General features: G+C 38.2%; 1 protein-coding gene across 2 annotated transcripts in view; it reads right to left on the bottom strand.

The window, feature by feature from the left end:
- LOC114148001 (aryl hydrocarbon receptor-like) overlaps positions 1–6,093 on the bottom strand; it is a 45,569-nt gene extending 39,476 nt beyond the window's left edge. The window contains exon 1 of one of the 2 annotated variants that reach the window (XM_028022876.1): positions 5,678–6,093. In XM_028022876.1, coding sequence (XP_027878677.1) covers positions 5,678–5,736 — 59 coding nt within the window. In that variant the 5' untranslated portion in view covers positions 5,737–6,093. The remainder of the gene's footprint in view (positions 1–5,677) is intronic. The other variant, XM_028022877.1, reaches the window with a different exon arrangement.
- Between the last annotated feature and the right edge of the window lie 11,830 nt (positions 6,094–17,923).

Here is a 17,923-nt window from a genome sequence, read left to right as displayed (position 1 = left end):
AACAATGCCAGAGTTTGCAGTGCCCACTTTCTGACAGGTAATGATCCCGTCGCTTAAATCGTATTTCCAGATATTTTATTGGACAGTTACTTTGAAGGACAAGCATTCATATGTAAGGTAAGATATATTATTTTTACACCCTAGCTTTGTAGTCCCCAGAGTGCTAATGTCATTAGCAGCTAATTCAGTGCCAAGTCATGGACAGAAAATATAATGTTTATTCAGTGGGACTTTCATGCAAAAAAAAAAAAAAAAAGCTAAATAAATTAAATATAACCTACCCAGACAGTGAGCTGTGACTATTCCCCCACATGGTTCGTGTCTGGCCATGAACTATATTTGTGTGACATGAACTTCGGGAATCTGTAGATCGCTACAAATAGTTGACCTACATTGGACCTGAATCCAGCGTCCTACGACTCAATATTAACATAAAACTCCAGCATGAATTTGGATTTACAGAAGCTAAATAAATTATTTACCAGGAGATCCAAGTTCATTTCATAGAAATAACATGGGTTAGTTTGTTGTTAGCGATAGCATTGTTATCATAATAACTTAAAATAGCACAACTCACTACTCACCCAGCATAAGCAAGTCATTAAATGCTTCTTTTGACCCTAAATATTTGACCCAACCAGATACTAAATAATTATATGCTCCAGACTTTTAAAAACATTCTTCTGCCTCGTCGTATAGTATGAACTCTGCAGCTCCAGATAATTATGTTGATCGCCTCGACACCAGGTAAATCCTCAAGATTATAAGAGAAGTCTTTTTTACCGAGATAATATGGATCATATCCTAAATACATGCGTATATTGTCAAGATACCTCGTCTCTTCCAGCCCATTTAGGGCATTAGCGTACTCGCTGTGATCCATTTTGCTTTGTTTTCAACTATAGAAATCCAATTCCGGACTTCCATCTGAATTTCGAGAGTCATCCATGTCACATGGTTTTTCATCCAGGTTTGAACTGGCAAAGGAGTGAATGGGTCAGGAATAATTCAGTCTACAGAGACATTCATGGTCGACTTTATACTGTAGGTCAAATCCAGAAACTTTTCCAAGGGACAGCTGAATATTCTGAATTTTAGGGTTTTCAAACTTTGTAACACTGCACATAATATTTATGCTCAGAGGTACAAATATAAAAATAATTACAGCCTTCCAAAATGTTGCCTGACTTTGGGATTTTAGTTCACTTCCAGAGTGTAACCTCTGTCTAAGAATCTGAGGTTAAAGTTCAGTGGGTGAGGAACAGCTACTAATAATCACAGTTAAAGCACCAGTCAGTAAAACTAATCTGTCTGATTTCAAATAGTTTAGAAATGTCATGTTAAGCCTTCCCAGATTGATGTGTAGCAACAATTGCTTCTCTAAAGTGACTGGTGACATCTTACCTCCATTGTGTTGTTGTATCCCCCTATCCCCACCTTCCGGTCCCCCCACTCATTTCCTCCAGACCAGCAAACTACCTTAACACCTTCGTTTCACAAATGAAAGAATGAAATGATCAACAGAACCTTGCAACTACTGTCCTTGCTAAACCCAATAGAAGCAACTTAATTTAACTATTCCACTTACAACTTTCCCATTTTGCCTTTGTTATTCTCTAATGAATAATAACACAGGGGATTCCGATGTGTATGTTTGTACAATAAAGTTCATATTTCCTCATTTCATCCGTGAACATTTTATGATTTTATTTTATGGCATCCTGACATGTCATAAAATATGTCATTATATTATATCTGTTATGGTCAGTCAACTTTATAAAATAAGAGAAGAGATAACCCCTGATGAAACAAAAACTCCTTATGAAGGAGCTACTGTGGTTAGTTATTTTCACTAAAGTTTGTTGGTTCAAAACATCAAATGGCGCATGGTCCACAGCATAACCATGTGCCATATGCCAGACTGTTATGCAATCTGTCCATAGCATAACAGATTGTTATCTGAGGTTCAACATGCTATGTTGATTGTTATGCTATGCTATGCTAAAAACATCTAGCATAAATCTCCAAAACAGCATAAGACTGCAGTGATGTAGCAAAATGACCAGAAACGGGTCATTTTTCTTTGGGAACTTTCTATAAATGACACACAATTCTCTATCACCACAATTGGTGAACTAAGAAAAACTTTGCCAATTAACCCTGTTCTGCAGTGTGTAAGTGGAAATCACACTGAAAGAAACATTATGGATGGTTCACGGTTGACAACAATACAACTGGCTTTAAAATTAAACAACAAAATGTCCACTGCTTCTCCAGACTTAAACCCAGTCCCAGACTAAAATTGCTCTTAGAAAAGAGTGGATGTTGACACTGCTGTACTACATTTCAGAACAAATATACGGTACTGGTGTCTAGTAATGTCTCAAAAAATGGCAGCAATAACTTCCTGACACTAAAGTAAAATAAGCCGAAAATAATTTTAATGCTTCATATTGGTTCCTGACTAGATGAACTTGAAACCCTTCGATTTTTTGTTAATGAAGACATTATTTTATGGGTCATTAATTTAAATAGTAATTTTGTTGACTATAGTTTTGTTTTACTTTATGTCTTGTTTGTTCACTACTTGTTTAGGTTTATCATCATCTTTTTATTGATTCAGACAGTGGAACAACCCACAACAAACAGTGTCAACAAAGCCAAAAACTATACAGATTCACGACTTTTAATCAGTTTTACACATTAGAAACGTCTGCGCATGATGGCCTCTGTTATAGACCATTTTTCTGGACTCAACCCTAGTCAACAGGTGGCAGTACAGAGAATAAACAGTGAGCCATATTTAAACTCAACTGGAAAAGCCTGGTTGCCACAGCAGCTTTGTAGGGCCGTGAGAGCGCTAAAGTCCCACGATGAGAAGCGGAGAGCAGAGACGTTCAGCCTGCTGCTGCTGATCCCGAAGCCCTACGCGCTGCGCGAGGCTGGATCTGTCAAGAAAATCCGAGCTCATCCCACTTCCCCATGCTGGAGATTTTAGTTAAACAGTAATAATAAATAAAGTTATCTTTAAAATGAATCACTCAAGTGACATCAGGGCCCAACAGTAGACTTAAGTGTCAATAAAGTTAGTTTAACAGTAATAATAAATAAAGTTATCTTTAAAATGAATCACTCAAGTGACATCAAGGCCCAACAGTAGACTTAAGTGTCAATAAAGTTAGTTTAACAGTAATAATAAATAAAGTTATCTTTAAAATGAATCACTCAAGTGACATCAAGGCCCAACAGTAGACTTAAGTGTCAATAAAATAAATCTGGTTGTGTGTGTTGTTTTTGTCTCATGCAAACTTCGCTTTAATTCTACTTTTTTCTATCTAATCATAAGAAATCATAGTCAGTCAGAGAGAGTCATTAAACAGGAAAAGCAGGTTTCCTGGAAAAAGAGGAAGTTTCCAGCCTGCAGATTTATAAAAATAGCTGAGACTATTCCTTAGTTTAAAGGTAAAGTTTTAAAGAATGAAATCTAAACATTATTAGTAATTGGATAAGATTCAAAGTAAAATACTTATATTAATACAGGTTTACTTGTAATAATACTTACACTTATATTTGTGAGAACACTTACAAGAAAAACAAGTAACTGTAACTTTGGTATTAAATAATTAGAATCATGGATTATTCTTGGTTTCTTTTCAGAAAACATCTGTAATAACTCACATTAAGATTATAATAAGAATAATTAATAAGTTATGGTTATAAAATCATAAATGAATGCTAAATCAGAGAAGCTAAAGAAAATAAATGTGATAAATGTGATTTTGACATTAAACTTGAAATGGTGTAAAAAGGTGTAACTGCAATTAAACATCACTGATATGTTGGAGGTAGATGGTAGGTGAAAGGTGAAAGGAAGGGAAAAAGGGGAACTAACAGGAGAGCAGAGATGATCAATGCTTTATTTAGAAAATGTCGTGCAGGCAATGGACACAGGAGGTTGAGCAACCCTGAGACATTAGCTCAGACATCAGGAAATGTCTGTAAGACAGTGATGGATATGAGATCATCTGTCTAAGCAGACAGCAGGCGCACCAGGGGGGTGGATAAACCCTATAAAAGGTGGGTGCAAAAGAGGAACCTTTCGTTGGATCCTCCGGGCAGCTTCGAGCCAAGATCGAGATGGACAAAGAACTCTGCAGCTGAAGAAGAGCCGGGGCCACGGAGCCGGAGACTGTCCTGCACATGGAGACCAACCCGTCTGGCCCACAATCTGTGGCTTCGAATCGCACTTCTCTCATCGGCTGGGTTCAGAGCCCAAAGACAAAGATGAAGACAAAGACAAGGAAGAAGAACTGGTGCCTTTTTTCCTGCCAGCACCAAGTCCTGTGTGACCTCACCATCCATGCGGAGAAGAAGTTCATCGGACCTACAGAGATCCCTGCCTTCGTCGATCAACTTCCTCCTCCTGCTGCCGCACCTTCTTCGTCGTCGTGCCAGGTCTGGGGTTCGAGGCGCCAAACTCCGTCCGTCTCGCTCTAAGGTTCCTTTTTTAGTTCTCAGTGTCAGCAGTAGGGAAAGATAGACTAGATGATTGATTTTACTTATTTGATTATTTCTGCTACTGAATTAAGCTGTACTGACCCTTGCAAAAATGCCTTACTAATAAAATATTTAGCATAAAGAAAATCTAAAGATGTTGTGGACATTCAGTTAATGAGTCACCTTAAAGTTCTTTGATGGTTGTAAAATAGCTGTGATGTTTGATTCTGGAGAGGAAAAAGTGGAAAATGTTTTTAGGTTGCTGGTAGCCCATATGTAAAACAACATCCTTGGGACTCGCCCGAGTTACTAAAACCTACCTGGTTCAATAACAAATGCACGTTGTAAAATAGAGAACGAGCGACCGTTAACAGGTGTGCTCTGTGAAACTAGTTGGCTGTAGGCTGCTCAGTCTGGCTAATTCACAGGGGGAAGAAGGGTGGGACACCTGGATGTAGGCCGTCAGATAACCAGGCGAATCGTTTCTCGAAACCAGCTTAAACAGAGTTTACTTCAGTTCTGGACAGGGTAAATCCCAGTAGATTTAGGAAACTCAACGGACCCGTTAGACGGAGAGCTGGTAGCACATCTCCCCTCTCAGAAGAGGAAGTACGAGAGTGAGAGAGTAGAGACAGAAAGGAGGGGGGGGGGTGTTGCGCAACAACAGATCACATTACAAAAAGCCAGCGACAGGCTGCGAGCCCCCGCCTCCACCCCCCGCCCTCCTCCGAGCATCGCGTGAGAGCAGCAGCCGACTCTCAAACTTGATTGTGATTAATGCGCGAGGGCAAGATGTTCATGCCAGATCCAAGTAGACACATTGTTAAGGTGGTCTTACCAGCACATAACTCTACATACGCACAAATTCAGTCGTGTCAGTTTCTGTTATCCTGGCAATTGTATTGTTTTTTTCTCCAGAACTCACATACTCCACATGATAGCTGACAGTAATTTTCAAAGCAAAATATTTCATAAGTTAATTTGGATTTAATGAGCTAGAAATAATTTATTGAGCACACTAAAGGTAATTGTAGATGTCTTTCAAACATATTAAACCAGGAGTTAATTACTAGTCAAGAGCGTTGTTTTTTTTAACTCTGGTAAAAAATGTCTTGGTCGGTTAGCGCACGTAATGTGGTAGCAGAACGGGACATGTGAAGACAGAAGAGAGAGTGCTTACTGCTTGAGGACAGGCTTCTTCCTCTTCTTGTTGGCGTACGTCCCCGGATTATTAAACATGGTGCCACTCGGTTCAACTCAACTTTCCTCCAGCTTTCCGTTCGTTCAGCCCGTTCGCTCTCCCTCTACAACTCAAGATAGGTTCTCTCCGCGGCGGCCCGGTGCCTCTGACAGCTCGCGGGGCTGCCACTGCTGTTGACCTTGCTCGCTCGACGCTGCGGTTCGTGTTAGACTCCTGGGTGTTTGGTGAAGAGAAGGAAATGGAAGTAAAGAAAAGTTTGGCTCTGAATTCAGACTATGTCCAGCCCCTTCTCTTTGGATAAACAACGCCACCTTATTATTACAACTCAGAGTCACTTGAGTTCTTTCTCTCTTTCTCGCACACACGTACACGCACCCCGGCACACACGGGGCGTTTTCAGGAAATGTGTAACTGTGTTTTAAGGTGGACTGGATTCTTTGTGCTGGTTCTGTACACGCTTTTGTAAACTTCACGGTGGGCCGTGATTTTTGACCTATTATCTTTTTTTGACTACACTCCACATTACTAAACCAAACGTTTTCTAATGAAACACAGCGGGACAAATCTATTACAACCATAAATACTCTAATTGAGATTAATTAAATATAGAAAAACATAAAAATCAAATGAAAAAGCAACAAAAGTACGGTAATAGACAACTACAATTTTATGGTGGGGGAGGAGTTATGTGATACACCAACGCTGAGTTATGCAAAACTGAGCAGTGGAAGGAGAATGAGTATGGCTTTCAATGGCTTTTATCGATAAAAATCAAAGAGATATGATATGGATTTGTAGTCACACTCTAAGAAATGAAATGTTGAATCTACTTAACCAAGTTATGTTAACTGGTTCCACTAAACCTAGTTAATCAAATCTGAAGAGTGTTACATATTTACTTTGAACGTAGTCATTTAAGTAAAGACAAAATATTCAGTTCAGTAAATTCAACACTTTGGACTTAAGTTTATTTAACTTAATGTTGTGACTTACATTTACAAGATGACAATAGAATTTACTCATGCCAGTTAAATTAAGTTTATTCAACATTACTGACTTGTAATAAGGTTCTTGGCTTTCATTGCCTGGATTTAACTTGAATATTCTCATATTCTCATGTTGACGTTAAATAACCTAGTTTAGTGGAACCAGCTGATATAGCTGAGTTAAGTAACTGAAACATTAATAGTGTTTATGTTTCATTGGATTAATAAAACAAATCTAACCCACTAAAATGTATTTTAAAATATCAAATTTAAGAACAGTAAAGTCAAACCCAGAAGTTTTTTAAATTCAAAAATGAAAAAGGTCAGGCAGTGATCGCTAGTTCACTGTTTTCCAGTAAAACAAACACAACTCCATGCAACGTGCCTTCAGGCAGAGTGGGGTAAATGTGCATACATCTCACTCATGCAGTTTCATGCATGCAATTGTAATGTGTAAACTAGCCAATAAGCACTCTACTGCTCTGAAAGTAGCCTCATTCTTCATGAACTGACTGTAGAGATGAAGTTTTTAAGTCTACTTTTTTGTCTGAAACGTCTCAAAACTAATTTTTGTGGCGAATAAAAAAATGGTTTAATTAATTGCTGCTGCTGTTGGCCCAAAGCATTGTGGGATAACTTGCTGGCCAATCCCTACTGTCACATATAAAATAATTGCCTCAACAGAATCAATTATTGCAACATACAAAAACAAATGAAGTTATGTTGTGCAAATGATATATTTCAAACCTAAAATAACTTGATAAATTTTGTTTAACTGTGCAAAAAATAGATAACAAAGACATCTTGTGATATGCTAATAAGGTATTTGGTCTAAACCTTAATGGTAAACAAAATTGTCAAGCTGAAGTGTTATTCTTATAAAATGTATTTTTTCTGCTGACATCACCAACAACAGCATTATTTTTTTTTTACTTTCAGACATTAAAAGAAACATGTTGTGATCAGAGCATATTTGATTTTTTAACACTGAAATCAGTACAAATGTTCAAAACCTTCCCTTCAGTTTACATGTTTGGTTGAGCAGAAATTGTGTAACATCTGGGGATGTCATTTAGACTTTAACCCTTTACGCTCCAAAATCCTCACTACAGCATACTGAACTTTTTGCATTGACTCAATTTAAATAGATTAAGTTATGAAGAATTTTTTTTATCAAACACTTGACACCATACTTTAAGAAATAACATTCTGAAGATGCTGGTTTAATGTTTACTATTTTACGTTCAAATTATTATGTAAAATGAATATTTTTGCTGAACATCTGTGGGTTTCATTATATTTACATAAGAAGATGTGTCAAGGTACGCAAGCTAATCTAATGTAATCTTGTTCATTAAGTATTTATGAATATTAATGGGACACTATTAGTTGAATTCTACTAGGGACAACATCTTTATGTCATGTTTTAGGTACATTTGTGACCCACATGCAGAGCACTCTCAGGAGGTGATTGAAAAAAAGAAAAAAGAATAAAGTTTATTGAACAAGCAAATTTGGAATGTGCGTCTTTACCGTGGAACCTGGAAGCAGATTAGGCAGCAGATGAGCAGCGGGAACATGAATGTTAAGGTGGATTGAACTTGAATCTCACAGCAGATGATGGTGATGATGAGTCTACTAAGGAGAGAGAGGGACAAGGCCCGGTTCTAGTGTAAGGTGACAGCGAGGTATGGAGAGGGAGCTTTGAGTGTAACTTTGCCAAACATGAAAATTAAACCAGAAATCTTCCTAGATAGACTTGGAGGCACAAGGAGGAACCAAGGTGGCACAGAAAATGGAATCAGGAAGCCATAGGTAAAAGGAGATTATAACAGGTAAGTCTTGGAACATCACAAATCTCAGGAAAACATTAAAAATAAAAAAAATGGGGAGGCACAGACGACCATAGAAGGCAAACACTTAGGTGCCAGTGGACTGGCAACTGGCTCCTCTCTGGCTGGTGAAGCAGATGACTCAGGTGTGTAATTGCTCAGCAGGTCCGCCCTCGGGTGAGCAGCAACTCTCTGGCTCCCTCTGGTGGAACACTGTAGAAGAACCCACTGTAAGAACCCAAACCCCAGCAACTTCCCAACACCTAAACTAGAGGTTGTCATTTTAAAAAAATGACGTTTCTTAAGTTATTAGCAAGTGTTTAGGTGCATTAGAAATGTTAACATATATGGATAAACACTGATGATTCCATTCTAAATCATATGCATTGAAATATTGTTCTTCATTTGTTTTTATTTGTATATAATCAAATATCAAAATATGACTATTTCTTCTTATGAGCACACTGATCACATAATGTCACCTACACTACAGGTGTTTATTTTTTTCAGGATTATTTATGTTTTAACAGGATCACATAGAGTTTTATTTTTTTCACTTGGTGCATTTTCCTATTCCAGATGTTTTAGTTTTATAAACTGTGATCTCATCAGAATTCATTTAAATTCAGCTAAAATTCCTCACTCATTTCACTAGCAGACTGCAGAGTCTGACTGTTTTACATCTATGCTCATTTTTGCAAATTATTTTAAATTTCCTTTTCATAATTTCTGTTTATTTAGAGTGAGGAACACTAGCAACAAGATTCCCCCCTGGATTAACAAATTGCTCTGGTTCTGAAAGAACTGCAGCAGTAAAGCTAGAAGTAACACAGTCGTCCAGTATTATTGGAACAGAATATTCCCCGCTATGGAAGTGGTTTTGGAAAAACCTGTTACGAGAGAAGTAAAGGCCAGGTACAATTAAAAGTCAGAAATTCCTCAGACTGGTATTGGAAGACAAATACATGTTGAATGTGAACTAAAGTAAGAATAAAATGATAATACCAAAAAACACATATTATTGGTTTATTTATCAGATATAATTCAGATTTATTCGCAAAAGAAACTCCTGTTGTTTTCTAATCCTACTAATTAGAAGAAGATATAAAGTGTGGCCTATTAGACCGAGTACTGAACCCCGTGGGACTCTATAAGTGAAAAAGCAAGATAATGTGAATTGTGTTAGTGATATCTTGATAGCAAAAAACCCCCAAACCCTCTGCTGTTATAAATACAGCAAATCCAAAAGTTTACTAATGTGTTTACTTTATTGTGTCTCCCTGTATGAACTCACATACCATACCACAGGTGTGTGAACAAACCAAACTTGGCAGGGAAATAACTGTTGCTTTGTGGCTCAAAGAGAGCAGAAGATTTATATAAACATATTGCTTGAAAATCAACACAATGTGTCACTACCCAGGAGATTCAAATGTCAATGTCAGTTTATTTGCATAGCACATAAAAACAACAGATGCTTACCAAAGTGTTGTACAATTCAAAAAATAGAAAGTGTTTATTAGAAAGAAACAATCCAGATTTGAGATATGTCACCATTGATGTGCATGTCTACCTTTGGGTTCTGCTGTGCAAGTGTTTGTGTGAGTGTGAGATCTCCTGTTCCTCCTGGGATCTTTTGTTGCTGAGCACGAGTTTGTCAAGCCCGCTACCTGGGTATAAGAAGCTGCTGAAGATTCGTTTGGTGCCTGATTATCCTCCATCGGTAGTCTTGAGTCCTGTGAGTTTTGTGTGGTTTCTCCTATGACCTCCTGTGTCTGGTCATTTGCCTGTTACTCCTCCGTGTTTCAGGTCTGCCCTCTGGTCCAAGTTGACTGAATTCCTCCTGTCAGTCACTTGTGGTGTGGGTGTCCTCAGCATTAACTCCAAGCCGTTCAGGTCTCAGTACTCACCTGACCGCTGTCCAACGCTCCACCTCCTTGTGGCCAATTCTTGGATTGTCACCCCGATCTCTGATCCATACTGGTTCAGCTCATTTTCTCTGTCCAGACTCCCATCTGTCTGATTCTCCATTTGCTTGAAGCCTGATCTGCTTCATCACTGACCACATTTCTGAAATTGTTCTGCTGGAGCTTGATCTTCCTGTACAACGTCTTTGCTGACTGTAATATCCACTCAGTCATGGCATAGGTGTCCTTTCTATATTTGAGCTTTTGAGATGTTAATCAGCTGCTCTGGATTATAAAAAAACTACGGTACTTTATTGTTATGGTTACACATAACAAATGTCCAAAATTTAAAACAAAAAGAAAAAAGAATCAGTAGAAGTTGTTTCAGCTGTACAGCATCCAGAACCAGAGGAATATTCGTCCAAAAAAAGAAGCAAAGATTCAGCCAGAAAAGGAGGACTTAAAGATTTTCAAAAAAATAAATAAGAAAGAAAAAGCAGAATTACTAAAACTAGAGCAGCACTATTTGAGACTGAGAAGAAAAATGACTTTTAACACTAAGAGTTGGTGGAATACCATTTAGTTGATGTTAAAAGACACAATCCTGCCCCTTTAGCTGTCAATATACGGTGTGAAATGCATAGCATTTTATTAAAAGCTGTTACTACACAGCAGATTAACGTGCATTATCTCTAATAGCTACAGTAACATTGCCATCTTGTTTTGAACAATAAAACATGTCTACATTTAAAGAACTGAATCAGTAGAGTAAAAATCATCAGTACTTTCTTCCTCCAGGCTGATGTTAGTGCTGCAAGAGGCCTCCCAACCCACACTGAGATCAACAACAGCATATAAACTGGGTTTGTGTATGACAGCATTTGGCTTGTGGTTTCACAGGCAGATCCTGTTCACATGGGTATAATCTTGTGGGGGTGTATGTGTTGGTGTATTTGGCTACACTAAGGTGATGGGCACCAACAACAACTTTAGATTCTTTATTCTGATCTATAGTGGGAGAAGTGATTTCCATCACTGGTTTTTATTTTTCTGAGATCTGAAAAATGTCAAAATAATGAAACCTCTGTGGATTAGTGAGCAAACCTTTATATAAATGAAAAATGTGTTAAATCTATTAAAGACATGCTCATGCTGTATTGTGTCTAAAGTACAACTGTACAAATGAATAAAATCTGGTATACTGTGGGAGTGAAATGCTTATATTTATGCAGATATTAAATTCATCATACTTTTATTCTGGCTTTCTTTTATAAAAGCTACTGTTCATTGAATTTTTTTATAACCCTTGTGAATTTCTGGAAATATTCATGAAAAAGTTAATTTTTTGTGGCCTACTAGTAATTTCAACTTGAGTGGAAAGTTTAAACACCACTGACTTAAAGATTGTAGAGTATCTCTGGCTGTATAATTTTGATCTTGTCTTTCTGAACCTCCATCTTAGCTTCAATTCTTTTGCAGTTCAGCACATTTTTCTTCCAGGATCACATTGTATTAAGCTCCGTCTGTCTTCTCATTTATTCTGATTAGCATTTGACACTGTTGTCCATGACATATCACTAGGATGGCTCGGTTTTCGAGTCCTTCCCATATCGGCTCAACAGGGCCAAAAGGCCGGAGTCCACCCTGACGACTCTGATGGCTCAAATTAGCATCCCCTCTTCAATTGTAAATGTGGCCGTTGACCGTCAGGCCAGAAGGTAGGAATGTGAATAGTCCATGTTGGGGGTGGGTGCAATCTATGATGGAGGCAGCTCTACAGTAGACTCTCCTGTAGGTAGTGCTCTTCAGTTTAGTTTTGAAGCATACATGAAGTGTTTTTGGAGAGATGTGACCTTTTGCAGCTGATCCATGATGTTGTGCTGCATTATCCAGGTCATTTTGCCAAATGTACATAGAGTTTGCAAAACATAGAATCTGTTTCAAAAAATATGCCAAGGTTTTTCTAAAAGAAATGAGTAATGTTTCTCTTTGAAATAAAGCTAAGAGGGTATAACATGACAGTTTAGAAATAAACTAACCAAATTAATTGTGTTGATCCACCTCAAAAAAATCATGCAAAAAGTGTAAGCAAAAGAAATCTGGGAGACTTTGCACATGCAAATTTGCATGCAGCCTTTTGTGCTGTGGAGGATAAATAGGTGACTGCTTCACCTATTTAGTTCACAAGAACTAATGGCATTTATTTCAGTCATAATCTTGCGGGGGGTGACCAAGGTTCCATCACTATGTGACAGCTGGTCAGCAAACCTGGCAAACATGATTGACATGGCAGCACTGAATGCACATGTTCTTTATCAGGCATGCATTGGGGTGCAGGAGAGACGGGTGGACTTCCTGGTTGAGCTTGCAAAAGAGTTGGGTAACTCTCATGTGAGTGAGAAGAAGGCGCACAAGGAGAAACTGCTTCTGCAACAACCTTCCACACCCAGCTCAGGCAAAAGGGCGAAGTGTCAGATCAACCATCGATGCAGGATGCGTGTCCTGAGGCTGAAACATCATCAGTGACCCCTCACACCCCCACCATGGACTGTTCTCCCTGCTGCCCTCTGGAAAGAGGTTCTGCAGCATCCGGTGCAGGTCCACCAGGTTCAGAAACAGCTTTGTCCCACTTGCCATCAGACTACTGAACTCTTAACTGGACTGCACTCAAAAACTGGTCTCCACTTTATACCTTGCACATGTACAGAGCTAAATAACTTCTATTTTACTGTCAGTCCTGCACTTTATAGTTTATATTTAGATTTATATTCATATTTTATACTGTATTTTATTTTACTCACAACATTGGAACCTCAAACATTATCCTGAGCCGTATGCAACGAAATTTCGTTCTGTATACACCCTGTGCATTGAAAATGACAACAAAGTCAGTCTAAGTCGAAGTCGAAGTCTAAGGAACAATTGTGCAACTGTGAGATGCGTTGAGGCCATTACCAGGGTACGTCTAAGGTAATGGCCCTATTTACTGAACAAAAGCACCTGCTAGATAAAATCCTTCAGGCCAGTTGGACTATCTAAGCCGAAATAGGTATATGTCAAAGTGGACTAACTCAAGCCATGTCTAGAATGGCATACTTCTGGCATCAATTTTTTTTTAATCCCCTTTTTTACATAACTGTGTTTTGAGGTGGTGAGAGGAGTGAAACGATGTCTGGGATATTCTGTTGGCTCTCAGCATTGCTTTTTAAACAGGCATCAGCTTGACAAGAAGCAGGACCTCTGCCCTCTGGGAGGAGGAAGAGTTGCGTGTGAAGAACAGGATGGCCGGTTTTAACACAGCAACATCAAGCTAGGTTTTACTACACCCTCCACCACAGGTCTATTAAAATGAACATTGAGAGTATATAAAGTGATTGTTTAATTGTTTCTGCTAATTTTCTCTTGCGTGGTCAGACAGCTGGAGCTGACTTATTACCGGGGTATAGAAGTTACTACTGGGTGTTTAACAGGAAACTTAGGACCACACCTCACACAGATACAGCATAAAGTTATATAATTGTGAGGCTGTCCTTTTCACAGGAAGTATAAAGCAGTAGTTACACACTTTTGCTGTCTGTCTCAAATGTAACTATGCTCAGGTCACTTAAATCATTAGATAGACAAATTGCTTAAACAGATCTGCACCCACCAATATATCCTCTCAGAGAGCTAGAGAAATGTTAAGTTATTGACTAGTTGATCCAGAACGTTCTCACTAAAACCGGGAGGATAGAACACATCTCCCTGTGCTAAAGTCCTTCCAGTGGGGTGTGCAGCACTGAAACCACACAGGTTCCAAAACATTCAACAGGTAGCCTAGTATGTTGTACAGTCTTACAATGTACATACTGTAAGACTGTACATTGTCTTACATTGACTGTAAGAATGTGCTGTGGAATGAACCTGTTTGTTTCATAGCATAGAGGATCATCCAGTATCTCTCATTTTAAAATAATAATAAGGTCATCATAGAAGCTTCCTGTCTAGCATCTTAAATAGATCATGGAGCTCTAGTCATTAATACATACATCTGGCTCTCATTTTTAGTTGCGTTAAGGTTATTCAGCAGACCCATCTTGACCTTGGTTAACCTTCCTGTGCAGTTTTGCTATTTATTTACTTATTGTTACTTAACCATGTTTTTCTGTCTGGATGTTATCTTTTTAATTTCACATATTTTTACTTTGTTGGGATGAAACAATTCTAGACCTTTTATTCTATTGAATCTGGCTCATAGTAAACATCCTAATTCCAGTTTTTCTTTGCATTTTAATTTAGGATTTCCAGGTTCCATCTCACTTAGAGTCAAATAAAATCAATGTGTCATCATAAAAAGTGAAAAATACACACCTATACAGCACAAAATACAAGTTTGGAGATTCAGGAATGTTAAGGTAATGATTAATTTCATTTAAAAGGAAAACGTACTTCAGATTTTGATCTGTTCCTGGATCAGATAACAAACTGAAGGACATTAGTGTTTTAATTTCTGTGCCAGTAATAGAAGGGTGTGTGTTTAAGGCAGGTATGAGGTAAAGCAGAAAAATGTCGGCTACTATTTTGGTTGCCATGCTGTTTTAATGACGAACAGTAAACCTCCTCCCTGTTGGCTCAGGCCTCGATACAGAGGAGAGAAATACAGCCTGCTATAAAACCAGCAGAAATTTGGCAGAGTTAAATTCACCAAACCCTTTAGCTGGCCTCATATGGCTGCTATGAAAATTCCCTTACAAGAAAAAAGTCAGGCATACAAAGAAATCATTCTCTCAGTCAGGTCATAATTTTAAACACAAATCTTAGCTTCAGGTATTATTAACAATCAGCATAATTCCATTCATTTGTACCTCATTGTCTCCTAACTGCTGCTGTCTCTGTGAAATCTGTCTGTTCCAAACAATGAAGGATGTCTCACTCCTAAAACTGCAGCTGGAAGAAAGGAAAGACTGAAGGAGGACATCCAAAAGATCCACTTATGGAAGTGTTTTAAATTTGAACAAGAGCACAAGATCAAGTATGAAACTCCATTCAACTGATCAGAGGCTGAACTTCTGAGCCCAAACCACCCACTCTGAGAAGAGTAGGCCATCAACCTGCTTTATCTTATTAGACAGGCTTGATGGTCTTGTTTCCAGGGAGTGGTAGAAACTTTGCTGCATGTGATGATAGCTTCAAGACAGAAGCCTGTGTAGAACTGCTGTTGTTCTCCAGGAGGAAATATTTTTTAAGAGACATCTTGTGGACTGCAGTGTTGTCCTGTTGAAACACCCAGTGAGCAGCATGTAGAGATATCCACAGCAACATCCTCACATAGCCACCTGTGCTTTCATGCTCCTACACAATCTGACGCTCCAATATTGCATTTAAACAGGAGGTGTTATGTATTTTCCAGGCACATAGTGCCATTTTATAGCACAGTCAAGTAACTATGTTATCTTCAGTTATAAAATTCTGTATAAAGCAGAGGGTGGTCAGTGGAGACTTACAGACAGACCAGTCTAATCTGGCAAAGTTATTATGGAAAACATGTGCTTGTGTTCCCTGTTGTGAGAGACATTGTCTATCTGTCAAGAATCCTTGGGTGAGAAAATGCTAATTGGGATTTACTGCAAATATCACTATTAATGAGTCTTTCTTCCCTCTTTTATTTTGGCAAAAGTGTCAACAGTAAAATAAATGGTTCAGTTAGATTTTACCATCGGTAACTTAGAATAAGCAGAAATCAGGCCTGAAATCTTGGAAAATTCAACTACATCAAAACACTGCATTGATGTTATTCAAAAAATATTTTATTACCTCCAGGTGTATCTTTTCTACTTTAGAAAAGCAGACTTTAAAGTAATAAAGTGCATTTGCCTTCAATGACTGTTTGGCTCTAGCTTGCTCTTTTCTTTTTCCTGTGGATGCTTTTGGCTGAGTAGAGAAAGCCTGCTGTGACAAAAACGTTACTCTGTACCCACTCTAACTTCTTACACTAAATCTGACGTCAACTTTTTCAGAATTAGTGAAACTCTTATTGCTGGGACACATTTTGTGGGAATTCTGGTGTGAGAAAGGAGCTGTGTTTGGAATAAAATGTTTCATGATTAGAAAAAAGTAAAATGTAAAGGTTATCTCAGTGAGCTCTGAGATTACCATCATTTGATGCTGCTGCGTAAATGCATAAATTTGTGCTGCACTAAGTAATGTGTTATTGCTGTTTAAACACCAATAAACAGACATCGCAGTCACAAGCAAAATACTGTTAATGCATCATGTTCCAGTTTATTGATACTCAAAACTGAAGTTCTGCAGCAGACTGTAGCTGTGTTTATATTAGTGGTTACCGTAGCTACAGAGGAAACAGCCTATGAATCATACAAGGACACTGACAGCTGTGAGGCGTTATGTAAAGTTTGGACAGTTCAGGTGTAATGAATTTGTATGTGTTCTGCTCAGAATTTTGACAGAGATTACCTAAACAAATCATGATGAGCCTTGTGACAGCAATTTGAAGCAGAACATCTGCACTGATCTGCAACATCTCCACCACACTATTCCAGTGGTAACCAAACTGCCTCAGTGTTCACTTTATGAGGAAGCTATGAGCTTTGACATTAAAAAGAGCTTTTGTCTTCTTTGTTTTCAGTTTCCATGATTGTCATTACAGCCATGAAAAAGTTTCAATATAAAGAGAAAATGTAGCAACCCGGCTAATTAAATGCATTTAATTAACCGATCATCATTATCACTGTGACCATTTCTATGAAAGCACAAGTTTTAGTAAGATGCTCCCATCAGTTGCTCTTAAAACTATTTTTAGTTTTAACAACTGATTTGCAGAGTTGGTTGCTGCTGTCCATACCATAAGACAGCACTTAGTTCCTGTCTTCCTTGACAGGAAACCAATTCTGAAAATTCACCCCAAAGTTACACTATGATCTGAGTAACTGCAAAACTCTAAGAACTCCATCTTAGAAATTGCAGGCCTCAGTTAGTATATAAAATGCCATGGACATTGTTTTTTCCATAGGCAGCTATCAGTGATTCCAAAGGCAGTTCAACACCAGAATTATAAAGTCAGTGTTGCAATGATGTTGTTAAAGTTTAGACTTCAAGTATATTAAAACACCTTGAAATATACCTAATAACGAAGCCCATTTAAGATCATCTATTTTTTTACATATGTCTTTTCAGATCTGAATCCAAAGCATATTTGAAGTTGCTTTATAAGGTGCCCTAAGGTGCACCTTAGGGCACCTTAATGCCCTAAAGTGTGGGCAATGTGCCTTTTTCCCCGATTATTGCTATGATTTCTGCTGCAAGCTTTTTGCTGTCACTATAGGGTTAGGGTTCTATTCATAAAAGTTTCACTGTCTGCTTTAGCTATGCGTAGTGCCACATGATATGATGCTTCAATTAGTTTGTCATTTACATTTCTAAAAGTATGAAATACTACCTGCTGTAATCGCAGTTCATTTGCTGTCTCCTGCAGCTGCTGACTAACCCTAGCTCTAACTCTAA

This window comes from Xiphophorus couchianus, chromosome 7 (assembly GCF_001444195.1).
Source record: "Xiphophorus couchianus chromosome 7, X_couchianus-1.0, whole genome shotgun sequence".
NCBI classification, from domain to species: Eukaryota; Metazoa; Chordata; class Actinopteri; order Cyprinodontiformes; family Poeciliidae; genus Xiphophorus; species Xiphophorus couchianus.
Note: the sequence above shows the minus strand (reverse complement) of the source record. Positions and strands in the feature narration are given on the sequence as shown.